At 39.6% G+C, this 23609-nt stretch overlaps 2 protein-coding genes across 2 annotated transcripts; both read right to left on the bottom strand.

Annotated features, from left to right (window-relative positions):
• Positions 1–2453: 2453 nt before the first annotated feature.
• LOC122106185 (olfactory receptor 8S1-like) lies at positions 2454–3398 on the bottom strand. The gene has a single exon (XM_042677487.1). It carries the CDS (start codon positions 3396–3398, stop codon positions 2454–2456), a length of 945 nt encoding a protein of 314 aa, XP_042533421.1.
• A 10430-nt stretch (positions 3399–13828) lies between these two features.
• Positions 13829–14758, bottom strand: LOC122106363 (olfactory receptor 8S1-like). The gene has a single exon (XM_042677747.1). It carries the CDS (start codon positions 14756–14758, stop codon positions 13829–13831), a length of 930 nt encoding a protein of 309 aa, XP_042533681.1.
• Positions 14759–23609: the final 8851 nt, after the last annotated feature.

Below are 23609 nucleotides of genomic sequence, written 5' to 3'. Positions count from 1 at the left end.
CAGATGTTTTTCTTCAATAAATGGAATTGAAAGGTAGATAGCCATACAGAGAAATCAGACCCTCCTCTCACCTCAATATGAATAGCTGACAAACATTAAGACTTGAAAATGTATAGCATTTGGCGACTAGTTTGGGCAATGATTTCTTGAACAGGGCTCCACAAATGCATAGGCCACAAAAGAGAATAGGAACAGCCTGTGGACTGGGAGGGAATATTTGTAGACCATAACTAGATAGAGCTAATGTACAAAGCATATAAGGAGTTCAAGCAACTTGATATCAAGAAAACGATTAGCTTGATTTTTAAAATTTTTTTATTGTTATTGTGAAGGTGATGTACAGAGGGGTGACAGTTATATATGTCAGGTAATGAGTACATTTCTTTTTGGACAGCATCACCCCTTCCCTTTTTCCCTCCTGTCCCCACCCGCAAGTTATATAGTTCACTTTCATCATAGTGTCTAGTGACTACCACTGCTACATTTATTTGTTACCCTGACCCTCCCAAAGACAGATAAATGAACAAACAAGATAAAAAGAAAATACAGTAAAAATAACAACAGAGAAAAAAAACCTCTTGTTTCCACTTCCTGGAGTTCATTATTTTATGTGATCAGAGGCACATAGGTATTGAGCCTTTGTATTCCTCCCCTAAAATATCAGTAGCTTGATTTTTAAATAAGCCAAGGATCTGAATAGATATTTCTCAAAAGAAGACATAGAAATGGCCAAAAGATACATGAAAAATATTCAAAGTTTGTAATCATCAGAGACATGCAAATTAAAACTACAAAAAAATAAATAACTCTTCAAGCCTGTTAGAATGACTATGACAAAAAGACAACACGTATTGGTCAAGATATGCAGATATGTTGTTGGTATTGTAAATTACTGCAGCCTCTGTAGAAAACAGTAGGGAGCTTCCTCAAAAAGTGAAAAATAAAACCACCACTTGATCCAAAGGAAATAAAGTTGTTATGTCAAATATGTCTATTCTCACTATAATAAAAAAAAAACCCCAGTTCCATTAGACTGTCATTCTGGAAGTCTAAGAGGCAAACATTTTAATGATTTATAAAATAATATACCACATTCATAGTAAGGAAAAATGTTTTTCATCATTTTTATTGTGTTATATACTTGATTTAACTTTCTTCTCATACTACAATGGATTAGTTGACAAACTATATAAAATATATTCTGCTAGGATATAATATGGTGTTTGACCTTCAATAAATCTAATTAATATATCCATCAATTACCAACTTACCAATTTTTTGTGGTGAGAGAGAACATTAAAGATCTGTTTTCTAGCAATCTTAAAATGTAAGCTGGACACCAGTGGCTAACACCTGTAATCCTAGCTACTCAGGAGGCTGAGGTCTGAGGATCATGGTTGGAAGCTGGCCTTGGCAGGAAAATCCATGGGACTCTTATCGCCAATTAACCACCAAAAAGCCAGAAGTAGAGCCATGGCTCAAGTGTTAGAGTACTAGATTTGAGCACAAAGTATCAGGGACAGTGCCCAGGCCCTGAGTTCAAGCCCCAGTACCTGCACACGTACATGCACATGTGTGCGTGCACACGTGAATGTGTGTGTGTGCGTGCATATACACGCACACAGAAATGTACATGTAATAACCAAGCAGTATAGCTCAAAAACTTATTCCTATAAACTAAGCCTTTGTACCTTTTACTAACTCCTCCCCATTTTCCCTCCCCATCCATTCCCCTAGTCTCTGGTAATTGTAACTACCTGTATACTCTGTCAGTAAGACTGAGAGACTTACTATTTAGGTTCCACAAATAGCTGAGATCAGACAGTATTCATGTCTCTGTGCCTGGCTTGCTTCTTTTAGAGCAATGTTCACTAAATCACAGGCAAATACTGTATTTTTTAAGTGTAAGTTCCACATAGGAGGACTCAGAGAAAACAAAGCAGTCACATTATACTGATCTTCAGTGTGATGGACAATCCATTCATTTTTCTATTGTATTTTTCTGTACCTATACATAACACATTAGCTGTTTCATGCCATTGAGTGAAACTAGGTCAAGTGAATAGAAGTCTCTGACTAGCTCCATTTTACAGCACAGTACTGTATATCTATATTTGGTTTCCTCTTTGTTATAGAGCTCATTGTTTATTGTACACCTTTGTGAAAATCCCAAGGGTAAAAAAATCCTCAGTAAGTTGGCCAGAGATTCTGCTTTTGCTCCAACAGAATTCATCTTTCTCAACCCTGAGACATTCTCAGATGGAACCAACACCCCTTCTCAACTTATTTTGCAAAGGGGCACTGGATAGACACCGTTGCATCGAACTCCTCTCTCAAGTCTTCATTTTTTATTAATTTTGTAAGTCAAACGCTTGAATTTAGTCGAAACCCAATATTTCCAAGATGAAAAATCTTTCTCCCTTAGAGATGATTTCTTTATCTCCTGAGCAGGATCACATAGCTTCTGCTGAGCCTAAGACATGTTGTGGCTGCCTCAGCATCCTCTGCAGTGCGGCCTTTACTTCCTGGTTTTTCAAACTATAGACGAGTGGGTTCAGCAAGGACGTGATCACACTGTATTGAATGGAGACCACACGTTCCAACACTGAGCCTGATGCGGGGCTTAGGTATCTGAAAAAAGTTGTCCCATAGAACAAGAGAACCACAGTGAGGTGAGAAGAGCAAGTGGAGAAGGCTTTGCCTTGACCCGTAGAGGAACGGATGTTCAATATTGCAGAAATGATTCTGGAGTATGAGAAGAGGATCAGAGAAAGTGTCAGTAGACCCAAAAATGCACACGACCCAGCTAGAAGAATCTTATTGACAGTGGGATCGGTGCAGGACAGAGGGAAAAGTGGAGGCAGCTCACAGCTGAAGTGCCGGATGATGTTGGAACGACAGAAGTGTAACTTCCGGATAAAGAGACAGTTCAGCAAGGAAATCAGGAATCCCACTGCCCACGCAGTGCTCACAATAGCCATGCAGAAAGGTCTATTCATGACCACCCTGTAGACCAGAGGGTGGCAGATGGCAGCATAGCGATCATAAGCCATGGCAGAGAGCAGACAAGCTTCTGTTCCCCCAGTGAGAGTGAAAAAGAAACTTTGGGTAATGCAACCCCACACTGAGATGCTTTTCTTCTGAGAGAGGAAATTCTGCAGCGTCTTGGGCACAGTGATAGAGGAGAAGCTGAGATCTAAGAAGGATAAATGTCCAAGGAAGAAGTACATGGGCTTGTGAAGGTGAGGATCAACCCTGATGATCAGAATCATTACCAGATTTCCCACCAAAGTCAGAAGATAGATCACCAGGAACAGCACAAAACACATAATCTGGATCTCGGGATCACTAGAAAGTCCCATAAGGACAAACTCAGAAAGAAGAGTGACATTTTTCATGGTTGTTCACAGGACCTTCAGTTGAAATATATGGTTCTCCATTTGGTGGAAAATTGATTTAAGTCATTCTCAGAAAACAAGTTTCTGCTCATCCAGAGTATCCTTCCTCACCTAGTAGGAAACTCAGAATGAGGACATGTCTCCTGAAATACAATTTCTTTACTTTCCCTTCTTCTGTATTTACTAGCACTGTCTCAGTGTAATGGCTAACTCTTCATGCAATTTCATCATCCACCATAACTTTATCAATCAAAACAAGGAGAATTGCCCAGTGGTATAACCTGGAAAACTGTCTATGGGTAAGGAAACCCTTGGGAAAATGACTGAAGAATCTAACCCAGGGCTTTATGCATGTGAGGCAAGCCACATTCCCAGCCCCAGCTACTTTCTTTTCTTTTACTTGCAAATGAAGAGACCACATTGCATGATGTCTTATAGCAAAGCCTTTCAAGGTTCGGCCATGAGCCAGGTGTCTGGATTAGTCTTCTATGCTTCTTGCATACCTCCCTTGGTGGATTTATTAGGACTGAGTCTTACATGGGTTGAGGGTGTGCAGAGGTCAGATACAACTTCTTTAGTGAGAAGTTCACTTAAATTATACACCAATAATGCTTGGTTTTCACACTCAGCCAGTGGGCTCTATAGTGCTGGGTCAGCTGATGCTGAAAATGAAAAAAGCACTAAGGTTAAAGTAAAAACCTTAATTTGAATCCTGGTTCACATATTCTAGTAGTATCATCTGGGAAAAGTTAGTTTTTCAAGACTTATTTACTTGTAAAAAGTGAGCAACTGAGATGAGTGCCAGAGGCTCATGCCTATAACCCTAGTGACACAAGAGGCTGAAATCTAAGAATTTCAGTTTTAAGCCAGCTAAGGCAGAAACATGTACAAAACTCTATCTCTAATAAACCAGCAAACAAAAAGCTGGGATGGAATTATAGCTCAGGTGGTACAGCTCCAGCTGGGAGTGAAAAAAGCTGAATTAGACTCTGAATTCAAGCCCTAGTACTGGCAAAAAAAAAAAAAAAGTATGAGTAATTTAAAGCAATACTGTTTGGATCATATAGCCTATGATATACTATATAAAACCCAGATATAGAGATATACATATATACGTGTATGTGTATATATAGAGAGAGACAGAGACAGAGAGAGAAACAGGGAAAGATACTGACAGAAGTTAGATAAATACACATTTCTCCTCTGGCTCATAGAATGATGGTCAGTTTTCTCTTGAACAGTTTACCTAATGTATATTTTCCCACATATATGCAATATATGTGTAGACTTGGAATTTTTACAAGACTTAAAGAGCATTAGGAAGTTGGCTTAATTTTGTTTTCTCTAGAAAGAAAAGTTTGTGTGAGAGAAAGGCCATGTGGCAAAGAAAGCTAAACTCCTAAAGAAGAAATGACCTTATGGTGTCTTCTCTATCCACATTGGGTACTTCAGTAATTTGATTCCATCTGAGTCTAGGACTGGACGATTGCCCTCTTGAATTCTCAGTTCAGCATTCCAGAACAGTACCAGGGCAATCTTATCCAAGTGTGTTAAATGGTATTCTGCTCATTCTGTCAAAGCGCTTCTGAGGCCATCATTAACTGTTGAGGGCTAAGGAGTCTGAGGGTGTCTGGTCCCTCACAGTCACCTCAGTTACCATATCGTTCCTTTTATCTAGTTTGAATTCACACTTGGTTTGATAGTAGAATTTTACTGAAGAAAGGGTTCCATTACTAAGTGTTCTTACTACTCCTTTTTCTTTCTCCCTATTCTCTCCCTTTTTCCATTTCCAATCATTCAGTAATATCCCCCTTACCGTCCATCTAGTTATACAGCCAGTAGCATATTTTAAAATAAAAGGCTAACATTTTTTGTAGGTCTTGAGGAACATCATGGAAAGATTCCATACTGATGAAGGGCAGAAGTGTCTCAGTCTTCCAACTCAGCCATTACCTGGTTGAGGTAGAGAGTCTGGCTTTCAGGAAGACATTTCTCTAATCTGGGTCTAGTTTCATCCCACGCATAATGAAGGATGCCTACAGATCTCTATGAAGATTCCTCCTAGTTGAGAGAGAGAGAGAGAAAGAGACAGAGACAGAGAGAATATACTTGTGTGCACAGGTGCCTCTGGGTGTCTCCTACCAACCTTCCTGAGAAGGACTCCACTGAATCTGACCCGTCTTCAAGAGGCTTTCAAGTCAGGCTGCCTGCCACAGCATACTTTGCTGGAAAGAGACTGGAAGTAGCTAAAGATGAGAAGCCTCCTGATAGGTTCCAGAAAAAAAAAAAATACACTTTGTTTCTCAATCAGTAATATGACCACAAACAGATAGAGGCCGATGGTGATTCAAAGCCAAATAATATCCAATAAGCTCTGATGAGCATCTTTTCAGTGATATCTTAGGTCTTTTTCTTCTTCCCTCTGCCCTCTCCCCTTTAGTCCCTCAGTCCCAAGGAGAGATCCTGGCCAGTTTGCATGACTTATACTTCTTTCTGCAAAGCACTGGGATCTTATGTCAGGTGAACCCTGGGGAAAGGATGTGTTAAGAAGGAGCTCAAGGGAGAGAGAACATTCTCCAGAGCCAGAGTAGCCACCAGTCCCAGGACACAGCGGCTAATCACATGGCTATTACCATGCCAGGACACAGGAGTACTAAAGGCTTCTGGCCACAAATTCCTTAACTCATTAAGAATCAGAGACCAGGAAGCGGTGTAAAGGATTTTTCTAGTTAAAGACAGCACTCTGATTCTTGTGTTTGTGCATGCACATCCACAATACATACTTAGGCATTCATAACCAAAATTTTCCATTGCTCCTATGAAGGTATTTACTCCTCAATACCCTTGCTTCTCCAGCTCTCATCTCACTCTTCCCTCCTCTCTCACAGGGATAATGTTCCTTTCTGTAATCCTGCTGTCTCTCTTCTTCTCTGTTAACCTTTATGCTCATTATTGCTGAGGGGTTTTCTACTTAAAACTAAAGTGGAGACAATTAAGCCCTTCCTCTTACAGAGAGAGTCAGCTTCCCTAAGACCAGACCAGGTTGTCCTGGGAGTACCAGGGAACAACCTTCTTCCTGTACTTCCTGCACACACACACACACACACACACACACACACACACACACACACACACACACTAAAAAGTGGCTCTGTAATCCTAGATACTCAGAACACTGAGATCTGACGATCGTATAGAGGCTTGGCTCAAATGCTAGTTTTGAGCATAAAATCTTGGGACAGTGCCCAGGCCCTGAGTTTAAGCCTCAGGACCAGTACATATACATACAAAAAAATGAAACCATAACTTTGGCTTTCCTCTATAAATTAGAAATTACTCTTCTATAATTAAACTTGAGGGGAGCTAAGTATCTAAAGTATCTAAGAAAGCATAAGAGATCCACTTCCTTGTCTTTACTTCTCTTTACAGCAAGTTTTTGGAGAATGGTCAATACTGTGGTATCCTTCTCACTCACTTTTTAGTCCATTGTCACCTCTTTTTATGCTTCCCTTATTCCCCCTGGGACAATGCACTTATTGCATTCAGAAATCTGGGAGACATAAAGAATATGGTTGAGCTAGAGGCATGGCTTAAGGAGTAGGGGCTCAACGGAGCTAGAATATGATTAATTGGTGAACTCTGCTCAACTTAATTTAACGAAGGCTCTCTTCACCCCTGACAATGAATGCTCAAGATGTTTTAAAAATAAGAAAAATGATTTGGATACTTGATAAGTTACAGAAATGGAAGTGATCTCACAAAGATTGTATGCTTATGACAAGATCTGTACTGTAAAAGGAGAAATGGAGGCAGGCCAGAGTTGAAAAGAGATTGTTGAAACTACAGAAGAATAAGTGGAAGGTACAGGTTTAGGCTAAGTTGTGTTGTGATGGCAAATGACCCAAAATTACAATGACTAAAAGATAAAAGGAAATACTTCTCTGTCAACTGAAACAGCTGTGGCTTTGTTACTACCTCATCTGTGCTTCAGGACTCCACTGGGACATTGCTGATGTTTGAGCTTATGAGAAAAAATGGAATAGGGACACATGTAACGCATTCCACTATCAATGACTTTTTTGTCAGTCATGGAGCTTGAACTTTGGGCTTGGGCACTCTTCAGCTCAAGGCGAGCACTCTACCGCTTGAGCCACAGTGCCACTTCCAGTTTTCCAGTGGTTTTATTAGAGAAAAGAGTCTCAAGGACTTTCCTGCCTGAGCTAGCTTTGAACCGTGATCCTCAGATCTCTGCCTCCTGAGTAGCTAGGATTACAGGCATGAGGCCGGCTATCAATGACTTTTGACATCAAGAATATCCAGTAGGGAAAGGACAGTGCCTTCAACGAATAGTGTTAGAACAATTGGATATCTATCCACATGCAGAAGAATGAAATTAAGACTATCTCACACTAAACACAAATATCAAACAGAAACTGACTTACTAAATGGAAACAGTGGAGAAACTACTTGTTCTAGACAGTGATTATGTTACCTTCTTCCAGAATGTATAGGCAACAAAAGGGGAAACAGACAAGTTAGGTCACATCAAACTCAAAGCTTCTGTATAACAAAGGACAATAATCAACAAAGTGAAAATATACAGGATGACACAAAGTATTTGCAAAGCACTATCTAATAAAGGATTGTGATCTGAAATAAAGTACTAAAAAATAAAGTACCAAAACAAAAAAATATAAAGAAAAAAAACCAAGATAGACAAATGATCATCGGGTATATTTGGAAGTGCTTACCTTATCTAATCATCAGGGGAATGAAATGTAAAGCTCAATGAGATGTCACTTTGCACTCATTAGGATAGTTATCAAAATGACAAATGTGTCCTTAAGCGGGTAATACTAGTTTCAGAATGAATGCAACTTATCAGTGTCTGAACTTCTGTGTTTCTGGTAAGAACTAGAGAACTATGCTACAGATGATTCTTTTGTGCATGATCTAAACATGCTTTTGGGCACAGGAAAGTCTCTCCCATTCTGCTTTGTCATCTCAATACATTTATATTTCCCTCTTTCTATAGTATTTCCTCTTTGGGATTTATGATCTAACACTCAGTGACACCCAAATCCTATGCATATATTATCAGAATAGTGTAAAATTTCTCCTCTACTCAGAATAAAAATGTGCAAACTAAAACAAGACAATAATACTGTTCTATTTCTCTTTATGTGGAAATAAACTAGTTTTGATGATAAAGAGAGAAAGGTTTGAAGAGATTTATATTACCTGGTATGTTGTTGGTATATCATTATGCCTTGGTAGCAACAGGAAATTTTTTAAAAAATATATATCGTTTGGAAATTTATTATAAACAAATGCTTCAAAAGAAGAGAAAAGGACTGCATGTGCAAAATACATATTCCAATATTATTTCAAGACAGTAACTCTAGGACTCACTGTAAGCTCTAATGACAAGAATAGTTACATTTTTGGCAGAAGTGGGGTTTGAACTTAGCTTTGCCCTTGCTAAGGCAGGTGATATATCACTTGAGTCGCATGCCCAACTGTTCTGCTTTATTTTGGGACAGGTTCTTGTATTTATACCTAGACTAGCCTCAATTTTGACCCTCCTATTTATGTTTCCCACATTATTTGTCTGTATGAGGTCTTATGAACTTTTTCTCTGGGTTGCCTTGGACTACAGTCCTCCTGCTCTCCATTTCCTGAGTAACTAGGATTACAAGAGTGAGCCACCAAACCTGGCCAGCTGCATTTTAGTAGAAACATATGACAGAATATTTTTATTTGATTAAACTGGTAACTATAGAGGATATTTGGAACCAGAAAACATTTAATATGCTATGTCATAAAATATTAAAAAATACAATTAGCTGAAATTCATTGTTATATAAAAAGATTTACACAATAGGGGCCTATATACTAAGTAGAAAAAAAGAAACAACTGAGTTGTTAGGATGATAACACAGTGCACAGGATTTTAATTTTACACCTTTAAGTAAACTTTTAGTACTTTCTATCAAAAATACCTTTGGAGAGAAGTAATATACCGTTAATATTCAAACTCATCACTTACCTAAACCCAATTTAATTGTGTGTAGCTCTTGCTTTAACCATTCTATTTTTGCCCTTGCATATTGTCTAAGAAAACTGAACTTGACCTAAGAATCCATTTATTCAAGAAGGCTCAGATTTGAGCTGCTTACGTGGAGGCTGGGTTTTCTCTGCATTGAAAGATCCCTGCTAGGAAGCAAAGGAAAAGTTTTGAAGAGAACAGTCTCAAGGGGAAGCATGCTGTACTCCTGCAGAGTGAGTAAGGAGTACCAAAGATGTTCTTCCCTATTAGTTAGGGTGTTTCTTTGTTTCTCATTGGAGAATATAATTAGATGTCTATTTCCTTTCAGTTCATTCTGTCACAATTAATAACAAATTTTAATTGTCCTCATACTTTCTTTTTTTCCTCTGATACTTCCATACAGTTCTTGCCTCTGTGAATTTCGTGATCAAATTCAAGAATATACTATTTTCTTTGGCTCTAAGCTATAGAAATAGACTCTGGCTTGGCTATGCAAAATTTTAAAAATGATTTAAGAAAAAGAGGTAATATAATGGGACAGAAATGCAACATCCTAAAGCAGTCACAGCATTCTAATATCTGTTTGGATTTTTACATCTTTTATTTCTTTTTGCTTATGTGGTACTGAGGAATCGAACCCAGGGCCTTAAGTATGCAAGGCAAGTGCTTTACCACTGAGCCACCTTCCCAGCCCCACTGTTTGGATTTTTATACCATCAAAAGAATCTAATCTTGGTTCCCATAGATGGTAATGGATATGTGTGGAATGGTAGTGGGCAAGTAACAGACATAGAAAAATGGGCAATGTAGAACAAAGTGGTGATTAAAAACCTGGATTCTCAATTAAAACTTCCTGGCTTGAAAGCAATTCTGGGTCTACCATCTATTCTCTCAGAGGTCTTAAACAGGTTTTATATCTCTTGACATCTCCATTTCTACATCTGAGGGACCTAATACTTTTAGGTCAGCTGAACTTGGACACAGGACAATGTATGAAGCATTTAGAAGAATTCTTGGTTGGGCTAGGAAGGTGGCTCAGTGGTAGAGCGCTTGCCTTGCATGCATGAGGCCCTGGGTTCCATTCCTCAGCACCACATAAGCAAAAAGAAAAAAGCCGGAAAGTGGTGCTGTGGCTCAAGTGGTAGAGTGGTAGCCTTGAGCTGAAGAGCTGAGGGACAGCGCCCAGGCCCAGAGTTCAGACCCCACGACCAGAGCCCCCCGCCCCCCCCCCAAAAAAAAAAAGAATTCTTGGCATAAGCATTTCTTGAGCAGCTTGTTGTAATTAAGTGACAGTTTAACAAAATGAACCCCAGGAAATTGAAACATGTTGTTGAAGTATCCCTATTTCCCAAGGCCAGTGGGATTCGAACCCATGATCAGCTAATAGAGTCACCAACAATCAATAGGTCTAGGAATCTATGTTAGCTGTGGCAACTGCCCTTCACAATACTAAGACAGTGAGAACAGTAATAAAGTCAAATGGCTCAGAGTACTTAAAGGAAAGATCCATTGGGGGAGAGGGGGGAAGACTCACAGGTAGGTGGTCAGTAGTAGCTTCACAATCAGCAAAGAAGCAAGTTCCAGAAGCAGAGCTAGCAGTTAGTGATTACAAAATGGCTATTATAATTCCAGTCATTTAAATAACCAAGGCCATAAGTCACAAGGCAAAGTTATAGCCAAGGCAATAAGTCACAAGGCAAAGTCCTTATCCCAAATCTTCCCATCAAAGAAGCAAGTTAGTGATATAGCAATTATGGTCTATATAAGCAAAGTAATAAGTCCTTGAAGCAAAAACCACATTCCAGGTTTCTTTTTTAATATATATATTTTTATTGTGAAAATACTGTACAGAGGGGTTACAATTACATGGGCAAGATAATGAGTACATTTCTTATCAAGCATTGTAGCCTCCTCCTTTGTTTCCCCTTCCCATCCCTTCACATCCTCCCCCCACCTCCCCCACCCAATCCTCCTCCCCCGCACCACCAAAGTTGTAAAGTTCATTTTTCCACGTAACAATTTGTACATCTCATTGTTGCGATGGATCCACCTGTATCCCTATTTAAACAATTTGTTTTTTCCCTTCCCCTCCACAAATTATACCAACCTGAAATACAGTAAAAGCAGGGGTTATACCATGGGGGAGGGACATACAAAGCAACATAGAAATCATCTTATAAATGTGTTAGAAACAATCACCTGAAAGAAAGAAACATTTGAATACATATCTTAGGGTTCATTTCCCTAACATCACCTTATCTGACCTTTTCTGCTTGACTCAGACATATACTAGTTATTGCAAATAAGGGAAACCATGGGACCTAAGTTTCTTTGGGCCTGGCTTACTTCACTTATTATAATTTTTTTTCCAAGTCTTTCCATTTCCTAACAAATGAGGCAATGTCATTCTTTCTGATGGAGGCATAGAATTCCATTGTGTATATATACCACATTTTCTTGATCCATTCATTCCAAGTTTCTTATCACACCCCCAAATCAAGCCACCTTCCAGGTCTTCTGGCTGCATTTCACTGTTATTTACCGAATTCCAGTAACCTGGTGTTTACTTCATGCCTTTATCTTTGGAATTCCTTTTAATGACTAGCCTGGAGTTTTTTTTTCTCTACAGGAAGCTCCTGCCTTTCAAGTTTGGCCCTATTCTTAATAATCAATAATTTTATTCTGTTTCTAATTTTACATCTTATATTCTTTTTGTGGGGGATCATCACATTGTGTTTGAAGAAAGGAGTAGAGGGCAAATGCAGTCATAATATTCAATGCACATATGTGAAAATGCAACCAGGTAACTTGGGGTAACTTGGGAGGATGGATGGGGTTGGAAGAGATGTGGAGACTGATGGAAGGGATGACACTGATCAAGAATTATTATACTTATAAATTGACATGTTGAATTGAAATCCCTTTGAACAGCTGCTTAATTTTAAAAATGCTTATAATCATTTTCCTATTGAAAAATTTTACTCTGAGTAAGAAAATAATCTAACTAGTTGTGATCTCAGTATAGAACCTAATGGACTGTCTCAGGACCGTGCTTCCAGATTGTCTCATTTTCAATTACCTTCGCCTTTTGTTTGTTACTGGCTAATATACAACTTCCCTAAAGGAAAAGTAATATTGGCCTACTTTGGTTTATGAGTTCATTTTTTTAATCAGTACACACACACACACACATACACACACTCATACACATATACACACACAGTAATTTTGAGCAAAGAACAAATGCATATACCAGTAGCTTGAGCGAAGAGGCATTTGTTACTAGTCATGAATCTGCAACCTGTCTGGGCAGTTCTCATTTTGGCTGAGTGGCTCTGTGCTATGGCAATCATCCCTGGGGAAGGCAGGAAGCACACTGGGCTCTTACATGTGGGCATCAGCTGTCAGTAGGTTGAGGTGTTCTTTTTCTCACGGGATATTTTCTTCTTCTTCTTCTTATATGTAAGTAGTGGTACAAAGGAGTTGTTACTTAACAAATCAGTTTATTAATATATCTGGATCAATGTCAGCCCTTTCAACATTCTCACCCATCCCTCCCCTACCCATTCCCTCATTCTTCTCAATTTTGTAGGATAGACATTGGATATTTGTCTGCATTCTCCTCCTCTTCATTTGTCTACTCCGTTCCCCCTGACCCTACCCAACCCCTTCAGCACCAGCTTCCAGATTTTTTGTTTTGCTGAACTTTGATTTTGCCTAAGGAATTATCTAGGTTAGTTTCTTATCTACCTTAGACTAGCCTTAGCTTGTTCTGATGACAGAGGCGTGACTCTAAAAGAAGTAAAATGTGGAAGGCCACCTGAGACTTGGAGCTGGCATTACAGGTCAAAGCAAGCCACAAGGCTAGCGCAGATTCAGCAGGTGGGAAAACAGACCTCTTAATAGAAAGAACAGCAAAAACAACTCACAAAGGGGGTAGTTGCAAGGGAAAGGAGGGAATGTGACAGTTTTGCAATTAATGAACCACCCCCTGGAACAGTCTCTGTTGAAAGGAAATGTAAAACAATGGTCAGTGCACCAAGTCCCATGATCACTCCTTCTAGAGTAGAGGATAGGACACTATAATTGTCAGAGCCACCACTACAAATAAAATGAGACAGTGGTCCTTTGCCAAATGAAACGGGTCTTATTATTAGAAGCAAGCACTGGGGCAGCAAACCAAGAAATGTCCACTAAGTATATAATAAATCAACATGTTTTAATTTCTTGAAAGAGTCAATGCTTTGACTTTGAGAGCAAAGCAACCAAGCAAAACAATATTTTCAAAGAGCATCAGACTTAGTGTTATTTGGGTTTTAACACACTGCATCATAACCAGTTTTTTTTTCAAGTTGTTTCTTTATCTTGTGTCTAAGATTAACTACTGCCGATGCTGGAAATGTTTTCTAAACATGTTTCTTACAGCTGTCTTCACCTCTTTGTTCTTCAGACTGTATATAAGGGGATTCAGCATGGGAGTGATCACTGTGTACTGCAAAGAGAAGATTAACTCCCAGGGGGACCCTGAGGCTGGCATGAGATAGCGTAAGCATGATGCACCGAAATACAGAATCACTACAGTGAGGTGAGAGGAGCAGGTGGAGAAGGCCTTCTTTCTGCCTGTGGTGGAGCTGATGCTCAGGATGGTGGAAACAATGCAACCGTAGGAAGATAAAATCAGGAGAAAAGTTCCGAAGGCATGGATGACAAAAGACCAGAGCATGATAGTGATATTGACAGAGATATCAGAGCAGGAGAGGAGGAAGAGAGAAGGAAGCTCACAGGTGTAGTGGTGAATAGTTCTGTACTCACAGAACTCCAAATTTACAGCTGGAAGGGTATTGATGAAGGCATCCAGGAATGCCAGGCCCCAGGAGCCCCCGACAAGTCCCCTGCAGAGCCGACTGCTCATTATCTGGCCATAGAGCAGAGGGTGGCAAATGGCAGCATAGCGGTCATAGGCCATGACTGCAAGTAAGCAGGCCTCGGTGCCCCCACTGACAAACACAAAGAAGGCCTGGGCAAAACATCCTCCCATGGAGATTGACTTTGTCTTTGACATGAGGTTGTCCAGCATTGTGGGCACAGTGACTGATGAATACAAAAGATCTAGCAAAGAGAGGTGACCAAGGAAGAAGTACATGGGTGAATGAAGATGAGTATCAGTCAGCATCACCAGTAGCATGGTGAAGTTCCCTGTCAAGGTCAGGACATAAATAACAAGGAACAGCATAAAGAGTAGAGTCTGAACCTGGGCATCAGTAGTCAGGCCAAGGAGGATGAACTCAGAGTTGGCACTGAAGTTTCTCATAGCTACACAGGGGACTTTCCCTTAGAATAAAAGAAAGAAACATGAAACTTCTTCTTATATGCCCAAATACTCAGTGCCTTATTTCTCTTCTTCAAACACAGTATTTCCTGATGGCCATGGGATCCAAAGTTCATTGACTGTTGATCCAGACACCACAAACAACTTTGGTATTTTAAGTGACTCGACTGTCATTAGATCAGCCCTCTGCCCCATATTGCCACAGGCTGCTGGGGTTTTCTTGTTTTATTTTAGGTAATGTTCTTCTGAAGAGAACTGAAGGCATGTCTGATATAGATGAAGAATGAAAATTTTCGTTTCATGGCTTCAAGAGGCTGAAATTCTGAATTCTTCTCAAGAGTCACTGCTGTAAGAGTAGTTGGCTAGACAAGGAAGAAAGCTAGGGATGGAAACAGATTTAAAAAAATCTTTGGTTGTGTTTATACTTGGTATAAGTGTTGACCATAACTAAGGTGTTTGTTAAAGACCTACACAAAGAAGAAAACAGTAAACAAATTTCTCACTGAATATGGATGCAAAAATTCTCAATAAAATCCATGCAAACCAAGTTCAACAATACAGTAAAAAGATTATACACCATATTCAACTTGATTTCACATCAGGGAGGCAAGGATAGGTCAATAGTGGCTAATAAATATAACACAACACATAAATAGAATCAAGAACAAAAATCATATTATCAGCTGTGTGCCAGTGGCTCACGCCTGTAATCCTAGCTATTCAGGAAGCTGAGATCTGAGGATCGTGGTTCAAAGCCAGCCCAGGCAGGAAAGTCCATGAGACTCTTATCTCCGATAAAGCACTAGAAAACCAGAAGTAGCACCATGGCTCAAGTGGTAGAGGGCTCGCCTTGAGCTGAAGAGCAGAGACAGCACCCAGTCCAGAGTTCAAGCCCCCTGACCAACAACAACAAAAAAATCACATTATCATTTCAATGGAAACAGAAAAGCCTTTGACAAAAATCCATTGTTCCTTAAAAGTTCTGAAGAAAGTAGGAATATTTCAACATAATAAAGGCAAAATATGACAAACCAGTAGCCAATATTTTACTGAATTGTGAAAGCATTTTCTCCCCAATGCATAATAAGAAAAGTGTTCACTGTTTTTCATAGTGCCTGAAAATTTAGCCACAGCACTAAGAGAAAGAAATATAAAAGAAATAAATAAGAAAGGAAGAACAAAATGATCTTGTTTGAAAATGATGTGACCCAAATCAGCCAACGACAAATGGTGGAGGGGATGTGAGAAAGAGGAACCCTATTACACTGCTGGTGGGAATGTACACTTATACAACCACTTTGGAAAGCAGTCTGGAGGGTCCTTAGAAAGCTAAAGATTGACCTCCCTTACAACCCAGTCATACCACTTCTAGGCATCTACCCTGAACAACAGGAACCAATATACAAGGACACGTGCACCTCCATGTTTATTGCAGCACTGTTCACAATAGCTAGGATATGGAAACAACCCAGATGCCCCACCACAGATGAATGGATCCAAAAATTGTGGTATCTATACACAATGGAATATTATGCAGCCATTAGAAATGACAAAATAATGGCATTTGCAGGGAAATGGATGGAGCTAGAAGGAATCATGTTGAGCGAGGTAAGCCAAGAGCAAAGAGACAAACGGTACATGGTCTCCCTGATAAGTGGATGCTAAATCCAAAATGTTAGGTGATATGACAAAACTAACAGGACTTAAGAAACAAAGAACTCCCACTCATCTGGTCGAACCACTACTAAATATCCCCATGCTGCTGATCACATGTATGGTGTATAACATGTATACACCGATATATGTTATAGATTGTGATAGACAATTTGCTCCAGGAAAGTTAGAATGAACTTGTAACTTTAAATGAGCATCATTATTCCACAAGACTGTGAAATTCAGGAAATTATGTAATCACTTAATCACAATCAAAAAAAAAAAAAAAGAACCTCAGGGAAGGTAGGGAAGGAAGGGATGGTAGGGGGAAAACAATGGAGGGGGTAACAATGCTCAATAGGAAGTGTACTTATTACCTTACTCATGTGACTGTAACCCTCTGTATAGTATCTTTACAATAAAAAAAAAAAAAGGAAATGATGTGACCTTATACTTAATAGGCCTAAAAGACACTACGAAAATACTCTCAGATCTGATAAACAGTTCCAGGAAAGTAGCAAAATACAAAGTGAGCACACAAAAATCAGTAGCCTTTGTACACATCAACAACAAGCTCTCTGAAACAGAAGTCCAGAAAGCAATACCAATAATAATGGCATAAAATAATATCTATTTAGCCGGGTGCTGGTGGCTCACGCCTGTAATCCTAGCTACTCAGGAGGCTGAGATCTGAGGATGGCAGTTCAAAGCCAGACTGGGCAAGAAAGACCATGAGACTCTTATCTCCAATAAACCACCAGAAAACTGGAAGTGATGCTGTGGCTCAAGTATGTGCCTTGAGCTGAAGAGCTTAGGGACAGCACCCAGGCCCAGAGTTTAAGCCCCACAACAAACAACAACAACAACAACAACAAATCTATTTAACAAACCATAAGACATTGAAGAAATAAATTATAGAAGATGTAAATGCTTCCTATGTTTATGGGTCAACAGAATTAATACTGCTAAAATGGCCCAAAGTAATACACAGATTCAGTGTAGTTCTCATCAAACTTCCAATGACATCTTCACAGCAATAGAAAAACTAATCTCAAAATACACATGGAAATAGAAAAAAAAATCCAGAGTGCTATTGATGGAAAAGAACAATGTTGGAGATATCATAATACCTGCTTTTAAAATATACTACATGTCCATGTTACTGGCACAAAACAGACACAGAGACCAAAAACACAAGATAGAAGATACAGAAATAAGCCCATAATCTTCAGCCATCTGATTCTCCACAAAAGTATGAAAAACATACATTGGAAAAAAAAAAAAAAAGACAGCCTTTTCAACAAGTAGCACTGGGAAACTGTATAAAAATCAGTCCAAAATGGGCAAAGACCTTAATGTAAAGGCTTGAAACTTTGAAACAGCTAGAGAAAAGCATAGGGAAAACACTCAAAGACACAGTGACTTTCTGAAATGGATTCCAATAGCTCAGGAAATAATAGCAAGAATTAACAAATGGGGTTACATCAAATTTGAAAGCTTATGCACAGCAAAGGAAACAATTTCTAGAATGAAGAGACAACCTACAGTATGGGAGAAAAACCTTTGCCAGATAGTCTCCGAATAAGGAATTAAGTAACCCAGAGTATTAAGTAACTCAAAAAGTTAAGCTCTAACAGACCAAATAATCCAATCAATATAAGGACAGATGAACTTCACACATTCAGACTGGCTTCATTTGGTTCTCAGACACATGTTCAAAGCAATTCTCCTTTCCCCTTGACACTGATTAGTTTACATAGTTGTGAGAGCAGTGGGTTACACTATGACATTTTCTTTTCATACATCTATAGAATATACTTTGATCGCCAGGCACCAGTGGCTCTCATCTGTCATCTTAGCTGCTCAGGAGGCTGAGGTCTGAGGATCATGGTGCAAAGCCAGCCCAGGCAGGAAAGTCCGTGAGACTCTTATCTCTAATGAACCACTAGAAAACGGGAAGTGGCGCTGTGGGTCAAGGGGGAGAGTGCTCGCCTTGAGCTGAAGAGAGCAGGGACAGCGCCCAAGCCCAGAGTTCAAGCCCCATGACCAAAAAAAAGAAAAGAAAGAAAGAAAAAGAATATACTTTGATCATATTCCCGAGACTGGCAGTACATACCAGTAATCCACCTTTTCAAATAAAGAAGTTCAAATGGCCAATAAAAATGTGAAAATATCCTTAGCCATAAAGGAATTGCCAATCAAAATAATGCTGAAATTCCATTCATCCCAGTCAGAATGGCTATTGCCAAATAAAACAAAACTCAGGAAATACTGCTGAGGATATGAGGCAGAGGGTAAAGAAACTTTTATACACTGCTGGTGAGGATGTAAACTGGTCTACCTACTTTGGAAATCAGTATGGAGTTCCTTTAAAAAAAACTTTAAAAATAGAGCCAGTACCTGGGTACTGGTGGTTGGTGCATGTAATCCTAGCTACTCAGTAGGTTGAGATCTGAGGATCATGGTCCAAAACTGTTCTGGGCTGGAAAGTCTATGGGACTCTTATCATCTCCAATTAACCACCAAAAATCCAGAGGTGGAGCTCTGGCTCAAAAGGTAAAGCACTGATCTTGACCAAGTAAGCTCTAAGACATGGCCCAGAGCCTGAGTTTAAGCCAGACAACCAGCACTAACAACAACAACAACAACAATAATAAAGCCATGCACTGGTGGCTCACGTCTATAACACTGCCTACTCAGAAAGCTGACACCTGGGGGGGGGGGGGAGGGGATGGAAAGGGATGGAAAGGGGAAACAAAGGAGGAGGCTACAATGCTTGATAAGCAATGTACTCATTATCTTGCCCATGTAATTGTAACCCCTCTGTACAGTATTTTCACAATAAAAAAATAAAATAAAATAAAATTGCAAAAAAAAGAAAGCTGACACCTGAAGATCAAGGTTCAAAGCCAGCTCAGACAGAAAAAGTTATGAGAGTTCATCTCCAATTAACCAGATAAAACATGGGCTGGAGATATGTATCAAGCCATAAGCAAGTAAGCCAAGTAAGAGTGCAAAGCCCTTGAGTTCAAGCACAATACTGGCAAAAAAAGAAAAAAGAGAAACTAAAACATAATATCCATATGGCCCAACTATACTATTTCTGAGTATATACAAAAGAATCAGTCAACTTATTATTGAGATACCGGCACATTCATGTTTATGACAGCACAATTCACAACAGCAAAATTATTAAATCAGCCTAGGTACTCCTCAATACATGAATGAAGCCAGAAAATTTAGTATATACTCAAAATAATTTTATTCAGATGTGAAAAAGAATGAAATTACATCACTTTGCAGGAAAATGGACAAAACTAAAAATCATCATATTCAGTGAAATAAACCAGTCTCACAAAGATATATGTGTTTTTGCTCTAAGTATGAAGGAAGATATGAAAATGAAAGAAGGAACTATCAGAGATGTGGAAGGAAAATTTAAAAGGGCCCCAGGAAACAAAAGTACCTCTAGAGAAATATCATGTCTTTTTCTTTCTTCTAATGCTTGAAAATACACTAATATTTAGAATTCATTTCTGCAGACTACACAAACAAAATATAAAATAAAAGTCTAAGAAGGGTAGAAAAACCTGAGTTTAGTATACACACACACACACACACACACACATATAGAGAGAGAGAGAGCTTACTGGAAAATGTCCAAAGGATTTCTTAAAACAAATCATCCCAGCATGAGGCACAAAAGAGCCCACTGACTCATAGGAGATACTCCACAAGTTTTAGTTGAAGAAAGAAACAAATAGAAGAGATCAAGGTCCAGAACTTTGCTGCTCTTGGTAGAAGCACCCAAGGGGTCACTCTAAAGGACATTATCTACTTCATTAAAAAGCACAAGGAAATTAGGAGAATGGTGTGAGAAACAAAGTCCATCGTGAAATTTGGTCCTGAAATTGTCTGTGTCTTGTCTTTTGCTCTATCTTTACACACGTGCCAGATATGGACACAACATAGACAAAGATGAGAGGTGTTATTAAAACAGAGTGAACAACTCAGCTGGGTAGTGATGGCTCACCCCCTAACACTAGCTAATCAGGAGGCTGAGACATAAGGATCCCAGTTTGAAGCCAGCCAGAGCAGACCAATCTGAGAGACTGCTACCACCAATTAACCAGCAAAAAGTCAGAAGTGAAGGAATGGCTCAACTGATAGAGCACCACACTTGTGTGGAATAAGCCAGCAAGAGCACAAAGCCTTGAGTTCCAGCTCCAGTACAGGCACAAATTAAAAACCAAACAAATAAACAGACCTCTCTGGATCCCACAGAGTTGAGGTGTTGGATTTAGATATATGGAACAAGGCTGTTAAGATTTATTTTCCATACCATTATTCTCTACAGCACAGCTTTTAGAGGTGATCTTCTGATCTCCAATGGATTTTCAGGAGATACCGTGGTGGGCTCTGGCGATGAAGGAGAAGGAGAGGGAATGAAACTGGGCTTGAGGAAAGACTGGAAACTCCTACTTCAACTTGTAACTTAACCTTCCTGGGTTTTTTTTTTCATTTCACTAATTTTACAACAATACTCTGCAAAATTCTGAGAATAATTTATAAACAATGCTTAACAGTACTTAACAGCCAAGACCTGTATTTTTGACTTGTTCACCACTCTAAATTCAGTGTTTCTACCTTGTTTCTATAGAGAAACAAGGACACAGAAATGAGCTGCAGGTAAGGAACAAGAAGAGGGGTGAGAGTTTGCTGTGAGTAAAGTAAATTAGGTGATTAGAAGTCCCAAAGAGAAAGAAAGGACTGTGCCAAAGCAGCAAGAGGGAAGAAGGACAAATAAGCTACTCAGAGAACTAGCCAGGAGTATTCAGGGATTGTACCTTGTTCTGTCTTCTGCAGATTGAGCAATCATGGCCCAGGTACCTACCTTGATAGGCAAACAGGTCTGACTTCTGGAAGTCTATTCACAACTATCTAAATATGGGAACAATTTTCTTTCTCTTTCTGGGAATGTTTTTTGAATATAAAGAACATAGACTGACATTCCAATAATCTCTGCTGTCAAAAGAAATGCTCAGAAGCCAGGTACTGGTGGTTCACACCTGTAATCCTAGCTACTCAGGAGGCAGAGATCTGAGTATCACCATTCAAAACCAGCATCAGAAGAAAAGTCCATGAGACTATTATCTCCAATTAACCACCCAAAAGCCAGAGGTAAAGATATGATTCAGCCTTGAGAGAGACAGAGAAAAAAAAAAGCTAAAGGAGAGCACCCAGACTCTCAATACAGTGTACACGCATGCGCGCGCGCGCACACACACACACACACACACACACACACACACACACAACTTCAAAACTATTTCTAAACTCAGACTTACTCCTTTGAAAAGAGCCAATATAAACTAAGGAGTCAAAATGCCCAGCCACACATTCACTCCCGTTTTACAACTAGTTCCCAAACCATCCTAAGTACCTGAGAATATCATCAAAACCTACCATTCTCTAGTCCAACCAGGTAAGTCAGTCAGCTTAAATAACCAATGGGAGGGCAGCTGAATTGGATCCCAGGAGAGCATTATTGAGGCCTGGTATTCCTTGGAGGCATAGCCTGAGGCCAAGTTTTCAACTCATTAACTCAGGGTTTTTTGTGAAATTTTATTTGGTCTTTAATTGAAATCTAGTCATTGTATATATTTATTAGGCAAGTATGATTTTTGAAACTTCTTTTTTTTTGGGGGGGGGGATCCAGTCATGGGGCCTGAACTCTGGGCCTGGGCGCTGTCCCTCAGCTCTTCAGCTCAAGGCTAGCGCTCTGCCACTTGAGCCACAGCGCCACTTCTGGCTTTTTTCTTTTTGCTTATGTGGTGCTAAGGAATCAAACCCAGGGTCTCAGGCATGCAAGGCAAGAGCTCTACCACTTAGCCAATCTTTCCAGCCCTGATTTTTGATACTTCTATGTATACATTATGATGAAGTCAAGACAACTCAAACATTTATCATATATGACAAATCCACTCAAATCCTCTATGTAGCTATTATGAACAATTTGTTATTGCCAACAATGAAGAACTTATTCTTCTTAGTTGTTATTGTAAGGTATATTAAATAGGTAAGTTTCATTAGGTAGCTGATGAAGAGAATACCATGCACTATTCAGGCAGGAAAAGAAGTTTATTTACTGAACTACTGTCCCCACAGTGCATGGTGGAGAGGCTTGGCTGAAAAAGGAAGGGGCGGCCCACCCCTGGGCCAGGACTTATCTAGGCCAGGGACAGGAAGAGGTGTAGCCAGGTGGGGAAAAGGTGTGGCCACATTGGATCTAGATGTGACCTCAGAGTCTGGGACCCTCCTAAGGTCAGATGGGAGGCATGGATGTCAGAGGTGGCCCAGGATGTGACCTAGCAGGAGGGGAAGGTGACTGCTTCCAGGTCTGCCAGTTACCTAGGTAACAGACACTGGGTGGAAACTTAGCTAAGAGGTAGAGAGGTGTCCCTGTGCAGACCTTACAGTTACTTTCCCATCCTTCCTTCCTTCCTACCCTCCAGATTCTGCTAACCACTTTGCCATCTCTACTTCTATGAAGTCAACTCTTTTTGGATTCCACATATGAATAAGGTCATGTAGTTTTTTGTCCCTCTGTGATTGACTTACTTCACTTAATACAGAGACTTCCAAGTTCACAAGATTACCATAAATGGCAGGGTTTCATTGTGTATTTGTTTTATATTTTCAATCCATTTATCTGTTGGTGGACAATTAATTGATTCCATATTTAGGCTATTATTAGTGCTGCAACAAATATGTGAGTACAAATGTCCCTTTTGAGTTGTTTTCACTCCTTTGGATACATACTTGGTGAGACTGCCAAATCTCAGAGCAGTTCTTGGGATCTAAGAATCAAAGAAGTCAGCTTGGGCAAGCAAATCTGAGAGACTCTTATCTCCAGTTAACTAACAAAACGCCTTAAGTGGAGGTGGGACTCAAGTGATAGAACACCAGCTTTGATAAGAAAAAGCAAAGTGAGAGCTCAAAGCCCTGAGTTCAAACAGTACTGGCACACAACAAAACATTTTTTTTTGTAGTAGAATGAAAGATGTTTAACCTAAGATATGCATTCAAATGTTTTTTTCTTTCATGCGATTGTTTCTGACACATTTATAAGATTATTTCTTTGTTGCTTTGTATGTCCCTCCCCCACAGTATAACCCCT

This window comes from Dipodomys spectabilis, unplaced genomic scaffold, assembly GCF_019054845.1.
Source record: "Dipodomys spectabilis isolate Male_0828 unplaced genomic scaffold, ASM1905484v1 ptg000039l, whole genome shotgun sequence".
NCBI lineage: Eukaryota > Metazoa > Chordata > Mammalia > Rodentia > Heteromyidae > Dipodomys > Dipodomys spectabilis.
Note: the sequence above shows the minus strand (reverse complement) of the source record. Positions and strands in the feature narration are given on the sequence as shown.

What these genes read in the sequence shown, in the direction of transcription:
- LOC122106185 (XM_042677487.1), bottom strand. Translation starts at nt 3,398, where the DNA reads ATGAAAAATGTCACTCTTCTTTCTGAGTTTGTCCTTATGGGACTTTCT.
- LOC122106363 (XM_042677747.1), bottom strand. Translation starts at nt 14,758, where the DNA reads ATGAGAAACTTCAGTGCCAACTCTGAGTTCATCCTCCTTGGCCTGACT.